The sequence below is a fragment of the Pristiophorus japonicus genome, chromosome 1 (assembly GCF_044704955.1).
Source record: "Pristiophorus japonicus isolate sPriJap1 chromosome 1, sPriJap1.hap1, whole genome shotgun sequence".
Taxonomy (NCBI): domain Eukaryota; kingdom Metazoa; phylum Chordata; class Chondrichthyes; family Pristiophoridae; genus Pristiophorus; species Pristiophorus japonicus.
Genome location: NC_091977.1, coordinates 226,627,698 through 226,651,663, shown reverse-complemented (window position 1 = coordinate 226,651,663; position 23,966 = coordinate 226,627,698). Strand labels below are relative to the sequence as shown.

The 23,966-nt window shown below is 46.2% G+C and overlaps 1 protein-coding gene across 1 annotated transcript in view; it reads right to left on the bottom strand.

Annotated features, from left to right (window-relative positions):
• The window catches only part of fam189a2 (family with sequence similarity 189 member A2), a 159,302-nt gene that overhangs the window by 11,578 nt on the left and 123,758 nt on the right, over nt 1-23,966 (bottom strand). The window contains exons 8-9 of the mRNA XM_070887276.1: nt 16,688-16,757; nt 11,398-11,556 (exon numbers count right to left, since the gene is read on the bottom strand). Of these exons, the coding sequence (XP_070743377.1) occupies nt 11,398-11,556; nt 16,688-16,757 (229 nt within the window). The remainder of the gene's footprint in view (nt 1-11,397; nt 11,557-16,687; nt 16,758-23,966) is intronic.

Sequence of the window (23,966 nt, the reverse complement as noted above, 5' to 3'; positions counted from 1 at the left end):
AAACAGGATCAATAACCGTTACCGAAGGCTGATGACCTGTTTGCAACACTTGCTTGGGGGAAGTCGTTCACAAAACTGGATCTGACGTCGGTCTTCATGACACAGGAGCTGGTCAACACGTCGATAAAGGACTGTTTATCTACAACAGGTGCCCTTTTGGAATTCGCTCGGCTGCAGCCATATTTCAGAGGAACATGGAGTCTACTGAAATCCGTCCCCAGAACCGTTGTGTTTCAAGATGACATACTGCTTACAGGTCGTGACTCCGCCGAACATCTGAACAACCTGGAAGAGGTTCTACATCGTCTGGACAAAGTGGGACTCAGACGGAAACACTCGAACTGCGTCTTCATGGCACCGGAAGTCGAATTCCTGGGGAGGAAAATTGCTGACGGTATCAGGCCTATGGACTCTCAAACCAAGGCCATCAAAAATGCACCTAAGCCTCAGAATGTGATGGAGCTGCGTTCATTCCTTGGTCTACTCAACTATTTTGGTAATTTCTTACCTAGATTGAGCACCTTATTAGAGCCACTGCACATGTTGCTAAGAAAAGGCGACAACTGGGTTTGGATTGCGTCTCAAGCTGGAGCTTTTGAGAAAGCTACTAATCTGCTTTGCTCTAACAAGCTGCTGGTACATTATGATCCATGTAAGCATCTAGTATTGGCCTGTGATGCTTCATCATATGGAGTTGGTTGCGTGCTCCAACAAGCTAATGAGTCGGGCAAATTACAATCTGTTGCCTGTGTTTCAAAAAGTTTGCCAAAGGCGGAAAGAGCCTACAGTATGGTAGAGAAAGAAGCACTAGCCTGTGTGTGTGGGGTTAAAAAGATGCATCAGTACCTGTTTGGTCTTCGGTTTGAACTGGAAACTGATCACAAGCCACTCATTTCATTGTTTTTGGAAAACAAAGGTATCAATACCAATGCATCGTTCCGCATCCAGAGGTGATCGCTGACATTATCTGCCTATGATTATGTCATTTGCCATGGACCTGGCACTGAGAATTGTGCCAATGCATTGAACCAATAAGGGAATTAAGGGGTATGGGGAGCGGGCGGGTAAGTGGAGCTGAGTCCACGGCCAGATCAGCCATGATCTTTTTGAATGGCGGAGCGGGTTCGAGGGGCTAGATGGCCTACTCCTGTTCCTAATTCTTATGTTCTTATGTTGCCCACACCGGAGGTGGAAATGCCACAACCGGCAGACCTACTGTTTGTCATGTATCTCACACTATTGTATATAACTGTATCTTACCATGCTATACATGACTGTAACTAGATATGACCTGTAACCACAAGCATACTTTACCACCAGGGGTGCACTTGCAGGAGACACCGCATACCTGTTCCACACAGGTATATAAAGACAGGTCTCAGGCAAGTGTGGCACTCGAGAGCTGTGAAATAAAGGTGCAGGTCCAGAGTGACCTTGACTTCAGCATGTGCCTCATATAAGTCTGTACTGCAGGGTCAGGACTTTACAATGGCGACGAGTTATGGGATCACAGAATCCACAGAATGGCTACCAACGGCTCAGATGAGAAATACAATGCTGGAGACAATTAGGAGGACTTTATAGAAAGGCTCCAGCAAAGCTTTGTAACCAAAGACTGGTTGGGTGACAATAAGGCAGACAAGAGAAGAGCCCATCTCTTGACCAGCTGTGGCTCGAAAACATACGCTTTAATGAAGGACCTGCTGGCACCCGAGAAACCAGCAAGCAAGTCGTTTGAGAAGTTGAGCACACTGGTGAGAGACCACCTGAAGCCAGCGAGCAGCCTACACATGGCCAGACACAGGTTCTACAACTACAGACGCTGTGTGGGCCAGAGCATACCCGACTTTGTGGCGGAACTTCGGAGGCTGGCTAGTTTATGTGAGTTCTCCGATGAACTAAAGAGAGAAGTACTGAGAGACTTTTCATTGAAGGAATAGGCCATGCAGGCATATTCCGAAAGCTTATAGAAACCAAGAACTTGACCTTAGAGGCAGCAGCCCCGGTTGCACAGACATTCTTGGCAGGAGAAGAAGAAACGAAGTTGATCTATACTGCGGGTACGACAACTAACGAAACATCGGAACAAGGGATTCACAGCGTGAAACAAGCCGCTACCCCCACACACAGACAAAGGCAGGAGAGCAGGCCTTCAACAGCAGGCAGTGGTGCCAAAAGCCATCAAGGGCCACATGAACGGCCGTTCACACCTCATCAACCCACAATGCGAGCAATCAACTACAGACTAAGACAAGCTCAAGAGAGATCAGCCAGACGCAGCTCATCCTTCAGAAACAATGGAAGCGTGTGGGGGAAGGCACTCAACAAGGGGGTGTCGATTTCAGCATGCTGTTTGCAGAAACTGCAACTATACAGGGCATCTGGCTCACATGTGCAGAAAAACAGCAGCTCAGCTGGTATACGAATCGGAAAGCGGACCAGAAGACGGTGGGGACAGTGCCCGGGACACCGAGGTACGGCGGGTCAACACGATCAATGTCCACTGTTCTTACAAGATGCCTCCAATAATGATGAGGGTCCTACTCAACGGATACCCGTCAACATGGAACTGGACACGGGAGCTAGTCAATCTCTCATGAGCGTCCAACAATTTGAACAGCTGTGGCCGCACAAAAGCAACAGACCAAAACTCACAAGGATCGACACCAAACTAAGGATCTATACCAAATAAATCGTCCCAGTCCTTGGCAGCGCCATGCTCTCAGTCACACACAAAGGGACGGTGAACCGACTTCCCCTGTAGATTGTCCCTGGAGATCTCCCAGCACTGTTGGGGAGAAGCTGGCTGGCAAAACTAAATTGGAAATGGGATGATGTTCACGCCATGTCATCAGAGGAACGGACCTCCTGCTCAACAGTTCTAAGTCGTTTTGAACATCTCTTTCAGCCAGGTGTGGGCACCTTCAAAGGGGCTAAAGTTAAAATCTACAACACACAGGATGCCAGACTGGTCCATCACAAGGCTAGAGCTGTGCCTTATGTGATGAGGGAAAAGATTGAACACGAACTGGACCGGCTTCTGCGGGAAGGCATTATCTCACCCGTGGAATTTAGTAACTGGGCAAGTCTCATCGTCCCCGTCATGAAGCCTGATGGATCCGTACAAATCTGTGGGGCTTACAAGTCTACCATAAACAGAGTCTCCCAACAGGACCAATACCCGCTGCCCAGAGCGGAGGACCTATTTGCCACATTGGCTGGAGGAAAACTTTTCTCGAAACTGGATCTCACATCTGCGTATATGACGCAAGAACTGACCGAAGAGTCTAAGCTACTCACCACCATCAACACACATAAGCCTTTTTATGTACAATCAATGCCCTTTCGGCATCAGGTCGGCAGCTACTATATTCCAGCGCAACATGGAGAGTCTGCTCAAGTCCATCCCGGGGACGGTTGTGTTTCAAGATGACATACTCATCACGGGCAGGAACACCGACTCCCATCTCCGCAATTTGGAGGAAGTACTAAGTCGATTGGATCGGGTAGGCCTAAGAGTTAAAAAATCCAAGTATCTGTTTCTCGTGCCCGAGGTTCAATTTTTGGGCAGAAGGATTGCTGCTGATGGAATCCGCCCAACGGAATCCAAAACCGAAGCAATTCGTCTGGCACCCAGGCCCCGGAATGTCTCGGAACTGCGCGCCTTTTTCGGGCTACTCAATTACTTTGGGAACTTTATGCAGAACTTGAGCATGCTGCTGGAGCCTCTCCACGTGCTACTCAGAAAGGGGTGCGATTGGTTTTGGGGGGACGCCCAAGAACGTGCCTTCAATAAGGCACGCAACCTTCTATGTTCCAACAGTGTTTTAGCCTTTTTTGACCCAGGTAAAAAGCTAGTTCTTACATGTGATGCGTCAGCGTACGGGGTCGGGGGCATTTTACAGCATGTCAATGATGCGGGTAAATTACAACCCATTGCTTATGCCTCCAGGTCACTTTCGCGGGCGGAGCGCGGGTACGGTATGGTTGAGAAGGAGGTGCTCGCGTGCGTATACGGTGTCAAAAAGATGCACCAATACCTTTTCGGGGACAAGTTCGAGTTAGAAACTGACCACAAACTCCTCACGTCCCTGCTATCCGAGAGCAAGGTAATAAACGCCAACGCCTCGGCGCGCATTCAGCGGTGGGCACTCATGCTGGCATCTTACGACTGCACAATAAGGCACAGACCAGGCACAGACAACTGTGCCGACGCGCTTAGCAGGCTACCCCGGCTACCACGGAAAGGTCCGATGAACAGGACTGTGAGATGGTCATGGCAATCAATGCCTTTGAATCCACAGGTTCACCCATGACGGCTCGCCAAATCAGAGCCTGGACGATCAGCGACCCCACGTTATCCTTCGGCAAAAGATGTGTTTTAACTGATGACTGGGCAGAGGTCCGTGATGCCTGCCCCGAGGAGATCAAACCTTTCCATAGGTGCATGCATGAACTATCACTACAGGCAGACTGCCTGATGTGGGGCAGCCGAGTAGTTATGCACTCACGAGGCAGAGAGGCGTTTGTCCGAGAGCTTCACTGCGAGCACCCGGGGCTCGTCCTTATGAAGGCCATAGCCAGATCCCACGTCTGGTGGCCTGGCATTGACGCGGACTTGGAGCTCTGCGTCCGGCGGTGCACCATTTGTGCCCAACTCAGTAATTCCCCCAGGGAGGCCCCCCTAAGCCCCAGGTCCTGGCCCACCAAACCGTGGTCCCGGGTGCATGTAGACTATGCGGGCCCATTCATGGGCAAAATGTTCCTCGTAGTCGTCGATGCATTTTCAAAGTGGATCAAGTGCACCATTTTAAACTCGAGCACAACCTCCACCACTGTGGAGAGCCTTAGAACCATGTTTGCAATGCACAGAATTCCTGACACATTGGTCAGTGATAATGGTCCGTGCTTCACCAGCGCAGAATTTCAAGATTTTATAGTTGACCACGGCATAAATCACGTTAAGACGGCACCGTTCAAGCCGGCCCCCAATGGCCAGGTGGAGCGAGCAGTGCAAATCGTTAAACAAGGCATGCTAAAAATCCAAGGTCCCATGCTGCAGAGCTGCCTGTCGCGACTGCTGCTGGCATACAGATCTCGTCCACATTCGTTGACTGGGGTTCTCCCCGCGCAACTCTTGATGAAACGGACCTTAAAGACTAGGCTCTCGTTAATCCTCCCAGACATGCATGAAATTGTTGAGGCAAAGCGCCGGAAGCTAACTGAGTACCATGACCAAAATTCGAGGGGGAGGTGGAATGAGATACGGCGCAAAGTGTTTGTGCTAAACTATGGCAGGGGTCCCAAATGGCTTGCAGGGACAGTAACAGGCAAGGAAGGAAACAGGCTACTGGTGGTACAAATGGACAATGGCAAAACCTGCCGGAGGCATGTAGACCAAGTAAAAAGTAGATTCACCAACAACACTGCAGAACCAGAGGCAGACTGCAATGTGGAACTCACACCACACCTGGTGGACAGACAGAGGGAACAACCTGAGGGAAGGGCAATCCCAACAGACAGCCCAGGCGAGATACCAGCAATCATACTGAATGAAACAGACAGCCCAGGCGAGATACCAGCAATCACACCGAAAGTAAAACAGGCACCAAGGCAAACAACTGAACCACAATTAAGACGCTCCACGCGAGAGCGTAGACCACCTGAGACTGAATCTATAAAGACAATAAGACTTGGGGGAGGGTGAAGTCATGTATCTCACATTACTGTATATAACTGTATCTTACCATGCCAAAGATGACTGTAACTAGATATGACCTGTAACCACAAGCATACTTTACCACTAGGGGTGCACTTGCAGGAGACACTGCATACCTGTTCCACACAGGTATATAAAGGCAGGTCTCAGGCAAGTGTGGCACTCGAGAGCTGTGAAATAAAGGTGCAGGTCCAGAGTGACCTTGACTTCAGCATGTGTCTCGTGTAAGTCTGTACTGCAGGGTCAGGACTTTACATTGTTAGTCATGGATGCTTTTGAAAGTGAAGGAACCCCTATCACGGCCCAACAAGTTAAGACCTGGATCAGCCAGGACCCGATATTATCGGTTGTGAAATGTTGTATCCTTAGTGGTGATTGGTCTGCCATACCCAAGCAAATGTGTGAGGAGACCAAATCTTACATCCGTGGCAAAGACGAACTATCCATTTAATCAGATTTTATACTGTGGGGTAATCGTGTTGTTATGCCCAAGAAAGGCAGAGAGAAATTTGTGCATGATCTACATAGCATGCATCCCGGTATTGTCATAATGAAAGCCATTGCCAGGTCTCATGTATGGTAGCTTGGAATTGACTCTGATCTGGAATCATGTGTGCATTAGTGCAACACTTGCATGCAGCTTAGTAAAGAGTTTGTAGTCGTGGCCATCTAAACAATGGTCCAGATCGACTTTGCAGGTCCCTTCCTGGGAAAGATGTTCTTAGTTGTGGTGGATGCTTATTCCAAGTGGATAGAGTGTACAATCATGTCATCCAGCACATCCACAGCTACCATTGCGAGCCTTCGTGTCATGTTGGCTACGCTTGGTCTGCCTGACATCGTTGTAAGCTACAATGGATCTTACTTCACCAGTATGGAGTTTCAAGAGTTCATTAAATTCAATGGTATCAAAAATGTGAGGTCAGTACCATTCAAACCCGTATCCAATGGACAAGTAGAGCATGCGGTCCAAAACATCAAGCAGAGTATGAAATGTGTAACTCGAGGTTCACTGCAAACTCCCTTGTCACGCATATTGCTTAGTTATAGGACAAGACCCCATACGCTTACCGGGGTCTCCCCTGCTAAACTATTGATGAAGAGAGGTCTCAAGACCAGGCTCTCTCTTGTCCACCCTGACTTGAATAATCATGTCGAATAAAGACGTCAAAGTCAGCAAGGGTATCATGATCACGCGACATTTCTATCAATGATCCTGTGTATGTACTGAATTATGGTCAAGGTCCCAAATGGATCGCCGGTACTGTTACGGCCAAGGAGGGTAACAGAGTGTTTATTGTTACGCTCAAGAATGGGCAGACATGCAGGAAACATGTTGATCAGATAAAGCTGCGGCACACGGATGAACCGGAACAGTCTGAGGAAGACACAATCAGTGACCAACCAACCTACCCTCAGTCATCAGAGGACTCCGCTGTCATCAATGAATCTGGACTTTCAATCCCTGACGAGGTCATTGCCACTCCCATCAGATCAGCTACCCAGCCCCCAGTCATAACAGACTCAGAACACTCGCCCAAGGCTAGAGTTGAACTGAGACGTTCAACTCTGGAGCGGAAAACCCCGGACCGTCTCAATTTGTAAAAAGACCGTTACTAATATCTTAAAAGGGGATACTGCCATGTATGCATGCTTGGGTTTACCAGGTGGCACTACTGTCGGAGGTCATTAGGCTGTGCGCACATGTGTGCGGCCCAGGTATAAAAGGCCAGCCATCTTGTAATGTAATCACTTTGGGCCCTAATAAAGTAGAGCCAGGTTTGTACCTGTTTGGAGTTTACAGTATTCAGTCTGCTGAGTTATTGCATACACACCACATTGGATGTGTTGTATTTGGATTTTCAGTAGGCATTTGATAAAGTGCCACACAAGAGGTTATTAAACAAAGTTAGGGCTCATGGGATTTGGGAGACGGCAGCCACATACAGATACTAGCATGGATTGAGGAATGGTTAATGGACAGAAAACAGAGAGTAGGAATAAACGAGTCATTTTCGGGTGGCAGGCTGTAACTAATGGATTACTTAGGTCTCAGCTATTCACAATCTATATCAATGATTTGGATGAGGGGACCAAATGTAATACAGGCTGGACCTCTCTTGTCCGACACCCTAGGGACCAGAGCGGTGTCGGACCAGAGAATTTTCCGAACCACGGGAGGTCAACTAGTGACAACGCTGCTGACAATGACCCAGACGCGTTCTGTGCATGAGCTGCGCAGAAGCCCACAGCGCAGCATTTAGTTGTCCGGAACCGCTCCATTTTTTTAAATCCTCGGGCCTAGTTTCGGTGCCTCAGTCAGCCACCTGCCCTTCCCTTCCCTTTCCTTGCCCGGCCCGCTTACCTCAATGAACACCAACACCTCAAAAATCCACATGCATACACACAAAAAAAACTAGAGATTGGAGATAAAGTGGAGGATAAAGTCAAGAGAGACGCCGACCCTTACCCACGATCCTACTCCCTGCACCAGCCACGAGCAGAGCCTGACTGTTGGAAGCGGCAGTCTCCTTGCACCGAGACACACACATAATCCCCCCCCGAGATCGCGGCCACATTCAGATACATGCACACACACAGCAGTTCTTACAGCGTGGAGTGTGCGATGGATTCTGAGATGGTGAATCAGAGCCTGCCTCCCTCAGCGACCCCCCCCCCAGCCCACCCCCGGGCAGGTTAGAGCGCTTTGCACAACGCACAGACACAGACTGCCCCCCCCCCCCGAGAGAGAGAGAGAGATAGAGACAGCGAGCTGCAGGCAGTGCCATTGTGCAACATGCCCGCGCTCTGTGTCTGTGGCTCCCATTCACAACCTATGGGCATGGTCCCCAGCACCAGCAGAACCCGCACTGACTGAAAGCCGCTCCAGCCAATTGCTGCACACACTCACTGACTGAAAGCTGCTCCAGCCAATTGCTGCACACACACACACTGTAGCAACACCCCGGCCCAGCCCGCACGCTGCAACACTGCTGAAAGGGGCAGTCTATGCCGGGACTAATGCCGGACCAGGGATGTTTCCGGATTAAAGATTCCCGGACTGAAGATGTACAACCTGTATATCCAAGTTTTCTGATGATACAAAGCTAGGTGAGAATGTAAGTTGTGAGGAGGATGCATAGAAGCTTCAATGGGATATAGACAGGTTAAGTGAGTGGGCAAGAACATGGCAAATGGAATATAATGTGGAGAAATGTGAAGTTATCAACTTTCGTAGGAAAGATAGAAAAGCAGAGTATTTTTTAAATGGTGAGAGATTGGGAAATGTTGGTGTTCAGAGGGACCTGGGTGTCCTTGTACACAAATCACTGAAAGTTAACCTGCAGGTACAGCAAACAATTAGGAAAGCAAATAATATGTTAGCCTTTATTACAAGAGGATTTGAAAAAATAATAGACATCTTATTGCAATTATATAGGGCCCTGGTGAGACCAAACTTGGAATATTGTGTATGTTATGTATGTAAACCTCACCTGTGTGTAAGACTTGCCACTAGGGGGCACACCTGTGGGTGACCTATGGGTCACCTGTGTATCCTGGAGCAAGCAGGTATAAAAGGCAGTCCCCACCACACTGCTGCCTCACTTTGGAGTTATATTAAAGAGACCAAGGTCACAATGGTTTGAGCTTACAACACAGGTGAGGTTCACATACATAAGTGTACAATTTTGGTCTCCTTACTGAAGGAAGGATATACTTGCCATAGAGGGAGTACAAAAAAGGTTCACCAGACTGATTCCTGGGATGGGGGGGAATGTCCTATAAGGAGAGGTTGAGTAGACTAGGCCTATATTCTGTAGAGTATATAAGAATGAAACACACAAAATTCTTACAGGGCTTGATAGGGTTGATGCAGGATGTTTCATAAGAACATAAGAAATAGGAACAGGCCCCTCGAGCCTGCTCTGCCATTTAATATCATGGCTGATTTGATCTTGGGCTCAGCTCCACTTCCTTGGTGCTCCCCACAACCCTTGACTCCCTTATCGCTCAAAAATCTGTCTATCTTCACCTTAAATATATTCAATGACCCAGCCTCCACAGCTCTCTGGGGCAGAGAATTCCACAGATTTACGACTCTCAGAGAAGAAATTTTTCCTCATCTCAGTTCTAAATGGACGACCCCTTATTCTTTAACTATGCCCTCTAATTCTAGATTCCCTCACGAGTGGAAACATCCTCTCTACATCTACCTTGTCAAGCCCCCCTCATTATCTTATATGTTTCAATAAGATCACCTCTCCTTCTTCTAAACTCCAATGAGTATAGGCCCAACCTGCTCAACCTTTCTTCATAAGTCAACCCCTTCATCTCAGGAATCAACCTAGTGAACCTTCTCTGAACTGCCTCCAATGCAAGTATATCCTTCCTTAAATAAGGAGACCAAAACTGTATGCAGTACTCTAGGTGTGGCCTCACCAATACCCTGTACAGTTGTTGCAGGACTTCTCTGCTTTTATACTCTACCCCCTTGCAATAAAGGCCAACATTCCATTTGCCTTCCTGATTACTTGCTGTACCTGCACACTAACTTTTGTGTTTCATGCACAAGGTCCCCCAGGTCCTTCTGTATTGCAGCATTTTGTATTTTCTCTCCATTTAAATAATAATTTGTTTTTATGTTTCCTGCCATAGTGGATAACCTCACACTTTCCCACATTATACTCCATCTGCCAAATGTTTGCCCATGCACTTAGTCTGTCTATATCCCTTTGCAGATTTTTTATGTCCTCCTCACAATTTGCTTTCCCACCCATCTTTGTATCATCAGCAAACTTGGCTATATTACACTCGGTCCCTTCAAGTCATTAATATAGATTGTAAATAGTTGAGGCCCCAGCACTGATCCCTGTGGCACCCCACTAGTCACTGTTTGCCAACTGGAAAATTACCCATTATCCCGACTCTCTGTTTTCTGTTAATTAGCCGATCCATTATCCATGCTAATATATTACCGCCAACCCCATGAGCTCTTATCTTGTGCAGTAATCTTTTATGTAGCACCTTATCGAATGCCTTCTGAAAATCCAAATACACCACATCCACTAGTTCCCACTCTGCTCGTTACATCCTCAAAGAACTCCAGCAAATTTGTCAAACATGATTTCCCTTTCATAAAATCATGCTGACTCTGCTTGACTGCATTATGTTGTTTCAAATGTCCTTCTATTGCTTCCTTAATAATGGATTCCAGCATTTTACCAGCAGTTTCCCCTGGCTGGGAAGTCTAGAACTGGGTCACAGTCTCAGAATAAGGGGTCAGCCATTTAGGACTGAGATGAGGAAAAATTTCTTCACTCAGAGGGTTGTGAACCTTTGAAATTCTCTACCCCACAGTGGTGTGGAGGCTCAGTCGTTGAGTATGTTCAAGACAGAAATTGAAAGATTTTTGGATATTAAGGGAATCAAGGGATATCGGATTGTGCAGGAAAGTGGAGTTGAGGTCGAAGATCAACCATGATCTTAGTGAATGGCGGAGCAGGCTCGAGGGGCCGAATGGCCTACTGCTGCTCCTATTTCTTATGTTCACCTGCGCCTCTATATACTTTTTATAATATGGAGAACAGAACTGTTCACAGTACTTAAGTAAGGTCTAATCAAGTTTCTACAACGTTCAAAGCATAAGGACCTCCTCTCTCTCCCGCTTCATTTGTTACCTTCTATAACTAGTTCTTGGAGCAGTGGGTCACTGCTTGATCTCCTCAGGCCCGACCTGCTCGACTTCCTGCATCCTGCTTCAGAGTTCCTGCTTCGGGGCGGGTGCACAATGCTCAGTTGCAGTGGATCACTAAGGGAGCAACTTGGAGGATTGCTATCTGCAAAGTAATGCAAAAAATAATCAGTTTGTATATCTGAAGCTGTAACTCCAGAGGCATTGCTCCCTCTAGTCATTGTCAACCATGGCTCAGTCTAGCCCTATGAATCAGAAACATAGAAAATAGGTGCAGGAGTAGGCCATTCGGCCCTTCGAGCCTGCACCGCCATTCAATGAGTTCATGGCTGAACATGCAACTTCAGTACCCCATTCCTGCTTTCTCGCCATACCCCTTGATCCCCCTAGTAGTAAGGACTACATCTAACTCCTTTTTGAATATATTTAGTGAATTGGCCTCAACAACTTTCTGTGGTAGAGAATTCCACAGGTTCACCACTCTCTGGGTGAAGAAGTTTCTCCTCATCTCGGTCCTAAATGGCTTTCCCATTATCCTTAGACTGTGACCCCTGGTTCTGGACTTCCCCAACATTGGGAACATTCTTCCTGCATCAAACCTGTCTAAACCCATCAGAATTTTAAACGTTTCTATGAGATCCCCTCTCATTCTTCTAAACTCCAGTGAATACAAGCCCAGTTGATCCAGTCTTTCTTGATAGGTCAGTCCCGCCATCCCGGGAATCAGTCTGGTGAACCTTCGCTGCACTCCCTCAATAGCAAGAATGTCCTTCCTCAAGTTGGGAGACTAAAACTGTACACAATACTCCAGGTGTGGCCTCACCAAGGCCCTGTACAACTGTAGCAACACCTCCCTGCCCCTGTACTCAAATCCCCTCGCTATGAAGGCCTACATGCCATTTGCTTTCTTAACTGCCTGCTGTACCTGCATGCCAACCTTCAATGACTGATGTACCATGACACCCAGGTCTCGTTGCACCTCCCCTTTTCCTAATCTGTCACCATTCAGATAATAGTCTGTCTCTCTGTTTTTACCACCAAAGTGGATAACCTCAAATTTATCCACATTATACTTCATCTGACATTCATTTGCCCACTCACCTAACCTATCCAAGTCACTCTGCAGCCTCATAGCATCCTCCTCGCAACTCACACTGCCACCCAACTTAGTGTTATCCGCAAATTTGGAGATACTACATTTAATCCACTCGTCTAAATCATTAATGTACAATGTAAACAGCTGGGGCCCCGAAACAGAACCTTGCAGTATCCCACTAGTCACTGCCTGCCAGTCTGAAAAGTACCCATTTACTCCTACTCTTTGCTTCCTGTCTGACAACCAGTTCTCAATCCACGTCAGCACACTACCCCCAATCCCATGTGCTTTAACTTTTCACATTAATTTCTTGTGTGGGACCTTGTCAAAAGCCTTCTGAAAGTCTAAATACACCACATCAATTGGCTCTGCCTTGTCCATTCTACTGGAAACATCCTCAAAAAATTCCAGAAAATTTGTCAAGCATGATTTCCCTTTCACAAATCCATGCTGACTTGGACCTATCATGTCACCTTTTTCCAAATGCACTGCTATGACATCCTTAATAATTGATTCCATCATTTTACCCATTACCGATGTCAGGCTGATGGGTCTATAATTCCCTGTTTTCTCTCTCCCTCCTTTTTTAAAAAGTGGGGTTACATTGGCAACCCTCCACTCCATAGGAACTGATCCAGTGTCTATGGAATGTTGGAAAATGACTGAAATGCATCCGCTATTTCCAAGACCACCTCCTTAAGTTCTCTGGGATGCAGACCATCAGGCCCTGGGGATTTATCGGCCTTCAATCCCATCAATTTCCCCAACACAATTTCCTGACTAATAAAGATTTCCCTCAGTTCCTCCTTCTTACTAGACCCTCTGACCCCTTTTATATCTGGAAGGTTGTTTGTGTCCTCCTTAGTGAATACCGAACCAAAGTACTTGTTCAATTGGTCTGCCATTTCTTTGTTCCCATTATGACTTCCCCTGATTCTGACTGCAGGGGACCTACATTTGTCTTTACTAACCTTTTTCTCTTTACATATCTATAGAAACTTTTGCAGTCCGTCTTAATGTTCCCTGCAAGCTTCCTCTCATACTCTTTTTTTCCTGCCCTAATCAAACCCTTTGTCCTCCTCTGCTGAGTTCTAAATTTCTCCCAGTCCCCGGGTTCGCTGCTATTTCTGGCCAATTTGTATGCCACTTCATTGGCTTTAATACTATCCCTGATTTCCCTTGATAGCCATTGTTGAGCCACTTTCCCTTTTTTATTTTTACGCCAGACAGGAATGTACAATTGTTGTAGTTCATCCATGCGGTCTCTAAATGTCTGCCATTGCCCATCCACTGTCAACCCCTTAAGTATCATTCGCCAATCTATCCTAGCCAATTCACGCCTCATACCTTCAAAGTTACCCTTCTTTAAGTTCTGGACCATGGTCTCTGACTTAACTGTTTCATTCTCCATCCTAATGTAGAATTCCACCATATTATGGTCACTCTTCCCCAAGGAGCCTCGCAGAACGAGATTGCTAATTAATCCTCTCTCATTACACAACACCCAGTCTAAGATGACCTCACCCCTAGTTGGTTCCTCGACATATTGGTCTAGAAAACCATCCCTTATGCACTCCAGGAAATCCTCCTCTACAGTATTGTTTCCAGTTTGGTTAGCCCAATCTATATGCATATTAAAGTCACCCATGATAACTGCTGCATCTTTATTGCATATACCCCTAATTTCCTGTTTGATGCCCTCCCCAACATAATTACTACTGTTTGGAGGTCTGTATACAACTTCCACTGGCGTTTTCTGCCTTTTGGTATTCTGTAGCTCCACCCATACTGATTCCACATCATCCAAGCTAATATCTTTCCTTACAATTGCATTCATTTCCTCTTTAACCAGCAATGCCACCCCGCCTCCTTTTCCTTTCTGTCTATCCTTCCTGAATGTTGAATACCCTTGGATGTTGAGTTCCCAGCCTTGGTCACTCTGGAGCCATGTCTCCGTGATGCCAACCACATCGTATCGTTAACTGCTATCTGCACAGTTAATTCGTCCACCTTATTCCAAATACTCCTCATATTGAGGCACAGAGCCTTCAGGCTTGTCTTTTTAACACACTTTGACCCTTTAGAATTTTGCTGCAAAGTGGCCCTTTTTGTTTTTTGCCTTGAGTTTCTCTGCCCTCCACTTTTACTCATCTCCTTTATGTCTTTTGCTTCTATCTCCATTTTGTTTCCCTCTGTCTCCCTGCATTGGTTCCCATCCCCCTGCCATATTAGTTTAACTCCTCCCCAACAGCACTAGCAAACACTCCTCCTAGGACATTGGTTCCAGTCCTGCCTAGGTGCAGACCGTCTGGTTTGTACTGGTCCCACCTGTGACTTCAAGTCCCAATATAGAGATTGGAGCACATAAACCGGGCTGACACTCCAGTGCAGTACTGCACTGTCAGAGGTGCTGTCTTTCGGATGAGACGTTAAATCGAGACCCCTATCTGCCTTCTTTTATTGATGGACATAAAAGATGCCACGGCCACTGTTTTGAAGAAGAGCAGCGGAGTTCTCCCTGTGCCTTGGCCCAATATTTATCTCTCAACCAACATCACTAAATCAAATCCCCTGATTGGGATCTTGCTGTGCACAAATTGGCTGCTGCGTTTCCTACATTACAACAGTGACTACACTTCAAAAAGTACTTCATTGGCTGTAAAGCGCTTTGGGACATCTGGTGGTCCTGAAAGGTGGTATCATGAAGGGAAGGACCAGAGGAGAAGCCGAGCATTTTGCCCGCGGGGCTGAGGGGCGTGCGCGGGAAGAGAGAAAAAAACTATAGTGCCTTTCATGACCACCGGATGTCCCAATGAAGTACCTTTTGAATGTCTCTGATGCGTCAGAGCTAATGATGACCTCACCCCAAATAGCCCGTTGTCTCGTGCGACATACCCTTGGAGTTATACCCTAGCACAGAGTCAACAGCTTTAAGGATGGAAGGGAGAGGAAAATGACAGGAACAGGACAGAAAAAACAAATAAAAATACAAATCAAAATATTAAAAGTATGTCAAACTGGTGAAATCAAATTCTGCCTTTTAAAATTATAGGTCTATAATGGTATTCATTATTGTGACATGATAGTTTAGCAACCATATAGCTATCAGTACAGAAGAACTTGCTATAAAGAATCATACAGCACAGAAGGATCAGCCTTGATCTTATTGAATGGCAAAGCAGGCTCGAGGGGCCATATAGCCTACACCTGCTCCTATTTCTTATATTTTTATAAGGAGGCTATTCGGTCCATCGTGCCTCTGCCGACTCTTTGAAAGAGCTGTCCAATTAGTCCCACTCCCCCCTACTCTTTCCCTATAGCCCTGCAAATGTTTCTTTTTTCAAGCATATTTCCTTTTCAAGTACATATCTAATTTCCTTTTTGAAAGTTACTATTGAATCTGCTTCCACCACCCTTTCAGGCAATGCGTTTCAAATCACAACTCACTGCGTAAAAACAATTCTCATCTATATTAGTAACGTGCAGTGTCAGTTGAGGAATAAGAGCTGATCCTGTTAAGTATAAAGGGGCAATGCACTCAGCATGTTTAGAAATACTGAGAGGTGAAAGTTGGTTTGTATCTAACACTTTTTGTTGAAGGATTGTTGGGTGGGGAGAAAGTAGGAATTCAACAAACGGCTGCAAAAACCACAGGCATGGCCAACATTTTGCCCTGTGTGGCTTTGCGTCCCTTAAATCCTGAAGCCAAAGACTTTGAAGGATTCCCGTGACCCTCAGTGATCCAACAGTGTTTACTGATGTAGAAGTATGGCCCCCAACCCTCCAGGATTGCCCTGGAGTCTCCAGGAATTGAAGATTAATCTCCAGGGCACTGCTGCGAGCAACACCCAGGAGCAAAATCATCGGGGCATTAAAAAACATTTTTGAACACTTTCGTTTATTAATTATAAAAATATCAGACCTGGGGAAAAAAGGCTGTTTTACTGACAGTCGAGAATCATCCAATCGGATAATGAAGACTCTATGTGCTTTCCGATTGGCCATGGAAGACAGCACGCCATGAGGATGGACATGTCAGGTAACCAATGGGGGAGTGTGAGGGCGGGACCGTTTGAGGCAACCGGTCATGTGATGAAACCTCCACGAATAGGTCCAACCAGAGTTGGCAACCCTAGGTAGGACAGATACCAGAATTGTGTGCTGATACCACTGCCTTTACCATCAGATGTTGTACACGATGTTCTTTCAGGCGCTCCATCGATTACCTCTGCGACCAGCAAGCTCGAAACCTGGCAACACAAAACTGTCAATTTAAAATAGAATACATTTGAGGTGCTCTGTCATTTCTAAATGATTTTTAAAATGATGGGAGCTTTTCTTATGGCTAATTCACACTTGGAAAAGGATGTAAACAAATGGTGTATGCCATGGCTCAGTGTGCAGCACTATCGCCTCTGAGTCAGAAGGTCGTGGGTTCAAGTCCCACTCCAGAGACTTGAGTACATAATCCAGGCCGGCACTCTCCGTGTAGTTCTGAGGGAGTGCTACACTGTCGGAAATGCCGTCCTTCAGATGAGATGTTATACCTGAGATGTTATGTCTGCTCTCTCAGCTGGAAATAAAAAATACCATGGCCACTATTTCGAAGAAAAGCAATTGAGTTCTCTTCCTGGCCAATCTTTATCCCTCATTCAACATTTCTAAAGAAACAAATTATCTGGCCATTTATCACATTGTGGGAACTTGCTGCATGCAAATTGGCTGCCACATTTCCTACATTGCAACAATGACTACACTTCAGAAAAGTATTTCATTGGCTGTAAAGCGCTTTGGGATGTCCTGAGGTTGTGAAAGGTGCTATATAAACGCAAGCCTTTCTTTTTTCTTTTAAAGGTGTTCGATTGCTGCGTCAATAAGCCTTGACACACAGTGCTAGGATACAGACCTACAACTGCAATTTTCCACCTAAATTTCAGGAAATGCACAAAGGAAAGGCCAGAACCATTAGTAGGGACTCACTAGCCACCTTTATATTGTCCACCTTCAAGTGCACAGTTTCAGAGGATCAATGCAGAAGCATTTAATATTTACTATACTTCAACTAATTTAAACACATTTAGATTCCTCGGTACAACACTTAGGGCTAGAGTTTCCCTAACCTGTTTTTCTGGCGCCCTCACTCGAGGTGCGCCGTTTTTGTCCGCCTCCAAGCACGGCGAAAAAAGACGTTGGTATTCTGGCTGCTCCCCAGCCTCTCTTCGGCGCAGCGTGGCCCAATGGATTGGGGGCGGAGCCAGGTCTCGTCGCTGAAAACAGTGCCGGGACCTATGCACATGCGCGCTAGAGTCTGCGCGCATTTGCAGTAGCTCCTGGCAGGCCGAATCTGTGAGTACGCGCTGCAGGCTGTGTGGGAGGGTTCCGAAGCTCGCCGTCCCTAGCCCAGGCCGAATGGGTTCCCTCATCGGCGGCCCGCTGCATTCCCTAAGGCAGGACTTCTATTTTTTATTTGTTATTTACTGATTAATTTTGGTGCTTTAGGTGCAGGGTTCCTTCTATTTTTTTATTTGTTATTTATTGATTGCTTATTACTTTGGTCTTGGTGCTTTAGGTGCAAGGTTCCTTCTATTTTATTTGTTAATTAATTGCTTATTACTTTTTGTGCTTTGTTTGGTGCTTTAAATGCCGTTACTTGCGCCGATTCCTTAACTCTGGGTAAGGTTTTTCTGTGCGGACAGAAGTGGCAACATACGCTGCCCTAGGTTAGTTTGGAGCAACTATTTGCTGGCCAAACACCTAAAACAGGGGTAAGTGGCTGGGAATGTCCCCTTTTGAAAAAATAAACTGAACTAAAAAAAACCTAACTAACTCACTTACACTGGCGCAAATTAAATGGCCAGAATTGCAACTAAAAAGATAGTCCAGAAAAATCAAGTTGCTCCAAAAAAAAGGAGCAACTCCTGGAGAAACTTGCCCCCTTAGTTTCTGTGACTGACCTGTGATTTAAAGCGGACCAGATTTATTTCAAATTAGGATAAAAATATCTTTGTGATGTCAAAATTTGCAGATCCCCAGGGAAAGAGCAGGGGAGTGGGACTAATTGGATAACTCTTTCAAAGAGCCAGCACAGGCACAATGGACTGAATGGCCTCCTTCTGTGTTGTACGATCCTACGATTTGTGCAGCATTGTAAAGGAGAAAAGAAATATCACTTGTTTCAAAATTATAGCTGGTTTTAATATGACTGACTTCAATGGAAATAAAAATCGTGAGAGATGTAAAATGGGCTGCCCATTCACTATCACCCGTCTTACACAACAACAACTTGTTCTGTGCATTTATATAGCACGTTTATCATTGGAGTGATTATCAGACAAATATTGACAACGAGCCACATAAGAAGATATTAGGATAGGTGACCAAAAGCTTGGTCAAAGAGGTAGGTTTTAAGGAGTATCTTAAACGCAATTTGCATTTATGTAGTAGGTTTAAGGAGGGAATTCCAGCACTTAGGGCCGAGGCAGCTGAACACATGGCTGACAATGGTGGAACAATTAAAATCAGGGGTATTGCATAAAATCAAAATGACCGTGATTGTCTCAAGAAATCCTTTAAGCAAGGATTACATGCATCCCTGTGGATTTCACTGGCTGTCCTTGTCCTCAGGGGATTTGCTTGTAAAGGAAGAATAACATCTGTATGTTAGCAGTTGTCGATAGTGCACCTCCGGCCTTTTTTGTTATTGTCTGCAACAATCTTTTATTTTTAGCTCTCTGACCTCGAGAACTATCTGTCACATCCATGCAATTGTTTCAACTGCATTAAGTTACAGCTTTAAAAGACCTCTAGGAGTTTCCTCAGGGCTGCTTACACTCGCTACCCTGTCGTTACTGCGCAGCAAGTGGGGCAGAGACTGCGGCCTAGAAATTTGATACAGGTGTAAAGCCGGCGCCAAACCATTCAATATGGTGTGCACATGCGCAGTCCATGCCTGAAGTGCGCCATCCGCCATATTGGAATCTGCCTCCTGGCAGGATCGCCATCTCTGGCTGGATATAAATCTGGAGGTTTCATCACATGACCTCCAGCCGCCCCCCCCCTCGCTCCTGCCATCGGTTGCCCGATGTGTCCAGTCTCACGGCGCCCGACTTCCCGTGGCCAATTGGAAAGCGAACAGACTCTTCGTTACACGATTGGCTGATTCTTGACTCTCGGGCGAAACAGCCTTTTTTTCTCAACTCTAACATATTCATAACAAACAAAGAAAAATGTTGAAAGAAAATGTTTTTTTTAATGGCCCCTATGACTTTTCTCCCAGGTGTTGCTCGCAACAGTGTCCTGGAGATTGGTCTTCAATTCCGGGAGATTTCAGGATAGTCATGGAGGGTGAGCAACCCTACGTCCACAGCCCACTTCCCCCACCCCCGCTCCCCACTACGCTTGCCCCACCCACACTACCCTTCCCCCTCCCCCACCCAGTCCCCTTCCCCCACTCCCACTATCCTTCCCCCACCCCCCCCCTGCATTCCCACACCCCCACTTCTTCTCCCCACTTCCCCTCCCCCCACTTTCCCATTCCTCCTCTCCCACTCACCCTCTCGGATCCTTTTGTGCAATGCCACAAAGGATTGACCAGCAAAGTGAATAAAGCCGTAAACATAAAGAGATTATTAACATTTTTATAATTATTACTCGCGCCAACATTTTCACCAAAATGAGTGCAGACGGGGGTTTCGGCTCCACATGAGCTGCGATTCCAGACAATACATCAGGAAGTGCATATGTGTGGCCTTGACTGATTCTGCACAGATACGCGCTTATTTCCTCCTGAGGGACTTTAATAAAGTCACTTAATAATAAAAGAAAGATTCTAACTCAGTGGGCAAATAGCCGTGCAAAAAAAGAAAGACTTGCAATTATTTAGTGCATTTCACAACCACCGGACGTTCCAATGTGCTTTACAGCCAATGAAGTACTTCTGAAGTGTAGTCATTGCTGTAATGTAGGAAACACAGCAGCCAATTTGCACATAGCAAGCTCCCGCAAACAACAATGTGATAATGACCAGATCATCTGCTATAGTGATGTTGGTTGAGAGATAAATATTATTTAGGACATTGGGGATAACTCCCCTGCTGCTCTTCAACATAATGGCCATGGGATCTTTTACCCTCACTTGACAGAACAGACAGGACCTCGGTTTAACGTCTCATCCTAAAGACAACACATTCAACACTGTAGCATTCCCTCAGCCTGAATGTTGTGCTCAATTATGTGGAATGTCACTCAAACCCACAACCTTCTCATTCTGGGGCGAATGTGCTAAACACGGAGCCATGGTTGATTCGTCATTGTTCCACGTAAATCAGGAGGGGCTCAGTTTTATACCCGCTCTTTTCTCAGTTCTGTGATTTTGCAGTAATGTTGTTAATGGCAATAGCTCAAGTTGAAGAGCTAGCACCAGCAAGATGGGCTGAATAGCCATGGATCAAGGCAGTCTATCACTGGACTAGGGAGGGGGGAAACAAATCAAGCAGGATTCCTGCTGCTGATCATTAACTTTGTGACTCCCGGTGTGTCACAGCTAGGCCGGAACAGCAGATAACAGGATGGGCTGAGAACTGAGATGTCTCTATGGGTGAATAGCCGACCTACACTTACTGTTCACACATGAGAAATGATCGCCCTGGTGAGGTATAAGGGGGCACTGGTGTTAGTGTATCCCAACACGAAGTGTCACTCTCAGGACTTAAGAGAAGAAAATCAACAATAATTTGCATTTATATAGCGCCTTTAACATGGTAAAACACCTCAAGGTGCTTCACAGGTGCGATTATCAAACAAAAATTGACACCGAGTCACATAAGGCGATATGAGGACAGGTGACCAAAAGCTTGGTCAAACAGATAGGTTTTAAGGTGCGTCTTAAAGGAGGAGAGACGGAGAGGTTTAGAGAGGGAATTCCAGAGCTTGGGGCCCAGGTGGATGAAGGCATGGCCGCCAATAGTGGAGCAATCGGATGCACAAGAGGCCAGAATTGGATAAGCGCAGAGGTCACGGAGGCTTGTAGGGCTGGAGGAGGTTGCAGAGATAGTGAGAGGCGAGGCTATGGAGGGATCAAGGATGAGAATGTTAAAGTCAAGGCATTGCTGGACCAGGAGCCAATGTAGGCCAGCGAAGAAAAAACAATTTTCAACAAAAGAAGCAATCTGATGGGACTGCTTCCTTTAAACCCGGCCTGTGCTCACAGCTCTTCCTTCTTTCCTCAGTAACTAAATATCCCATAGAATGGGAAGACTTCCTATTGTACAGAGTACAAAAGTAAACCTGGCAACAGATACAGGACAAACCATCTCCCCAAATCAAACTTCACCAGGACCACAGGCTGCTCAATGGCAAAATGTATCATCTTTTGAATATTCGTCAACAACAAAACATCAAATCGCAACGGACAAAGCCTGGCAGCTTGAGGGAAGGAATTGTTCTGGATGAAGTCACGCCTCCCGCACTGTTTTGCTGAGGGGGACATGGTGCGACTGTCAGTCCCGGGGCTGGGGAAGCAGACAAAATACAAGGATACAGCCCAGGGTATCAGTATCACTGCCATGTGACAGCTATAAATATCATCCAAATACAAAAATAAACTGCAAGCAACGGGAGCGAACGGGACTGGGAAGTTATTCGAACCCAGCCCTTTCCCACTTTTGCAAGCAGGGTTCAAAGCTCCCCCAGTACCGGCACACCGAAACTTGCTGTCACGTTTAATCCAATGTGTGTCCTCAAAAAGCAGTTGAAATGTTTTTCTCATCTCTGGCTGCAGTTCCTGTTGGACACAGTGATAAATTTAATTTGTTATTTGTTCAAAAGTAAACCTGATAAATATCTGGTGAGGAATAGGGTTGAATATAGCATTTTTATAGCACCTTTCATGAACTCGGAACATCCCAAAGTGTTGTGCAGCCAATGAAGTGTCTTTATTTTTGCAGAGTCGTCACTGTTGTAATGTGGGAAACGCAGCAGCCAATTTGTGCACAGCAAGATCCCACAAACAGCAAGGCGATAATGACCACAGCATCCGTCCGAACAGCAGTTAAAATTTGCCAAGCATCCGCCTCGAACATCTGGATGGGACCGCGGTCTGTCCCGCCAGGGCCCCAATATCAGAGACTTGAGCACACAATCCAGGCCAACACACCCAGGGCAGTACCAAGGGAGTGCTGCACTGTCAGAGGTGCCGTCTTTCTGATGAGACCTTCATCCAAGGCCCCATTTGCTCTCTTAGGTGGATGTAAAAGATCCAATGGCCACTATTTCAAAGAAGAGGGTTAATTCAGGACTCCAGGCCAATATTTATCGCTCAACCAACAGCACTAAAAAGCCAGATTATCGGGTCATTTATCACACTGTTGTTTGTGGGTGCTTTCTGTGTGCAAATTAGCTACTGCGTTTCCTATATTACAACAGTGACTGCACTTCAAAAGTACTTTATTGGCTGTAAAGCACTTTGGGACGTCCTGAGATCATAAAAGACACTACAAAAATCCAAGTTATTTCTTTTTTCTGTCGGCTACGTTGGATTAAATAGTGAAAGTGCAATGAATATTCTGGAGATTTGCTTGATTTTGGTTGGGGATTGGGGGGTATTTACGTAGAATGTTCCCTCAGCAGATTAAAATTCTCAACCTTGTATTTAAATCCCTCCATGGCCTTGCCCCTCCCTATCTCTGTAATCTCCTCCAGCCCTACAGCCCTCTGAGTTCTCTGCACTCCTCCAATTCTGAAGGCCATGCCTTCAGCTGCCGAGGTCCTAAACTCTGGAATTCCCTCCCTAAACCTCTCTCTCCTCCTTTAAGACGCTCCTTAAAGCCTACCTCTTTCGCCAAGCTTTTGGTCACCTGTCCTAATAGCTCATGTATCTCACTGTCAAATTTTGTTTCATAATCGATCCTGTGAAGCACCTTCGGACGTTTTACTACGTTAAAGGTGCTATATAAATGCAAGTTGTTGTTGTTGAAAGAGCAGGGTGTGTGGGTGGCCTTTGAAAGGAATGAGTCTGATGGGCAGTTTGTCCTTGTCTCCTCCACACTTCCTTCTGCTCATATAGATGTTAAGCGGGCTTTGTCTTAAAAGATCAAAATATCTCCCTATTCATTTGCGAGGTAGCTCACTCTGTTAAGTACAATCTGTTGTGTATCTGTAAAGCAGCACTCCCATGTTCCGCCACCAGGGAGCGCATCCCCTGAAGTCCCAACGGATCCCAGCATCCCTTGGGAACACTGTCTATAAGCTGGCCCCTAAGGCCTGTTCCTCACTCTGGAGTGTCTTAATAAAGACTGAGGTCACGGTTAGTTTAACCTCCCTGTGTGCAGTCTCATCTGTGTTAGGAACACAACAACTGGCGACGAGTACACGAATCCAACGCAAAGATGCAGCAAACTGTGGGCATCCTGGAGAAGTTCTCAGAGGGTGAGGACTGGGAAGCCTATGTCGAATGGCTAGAT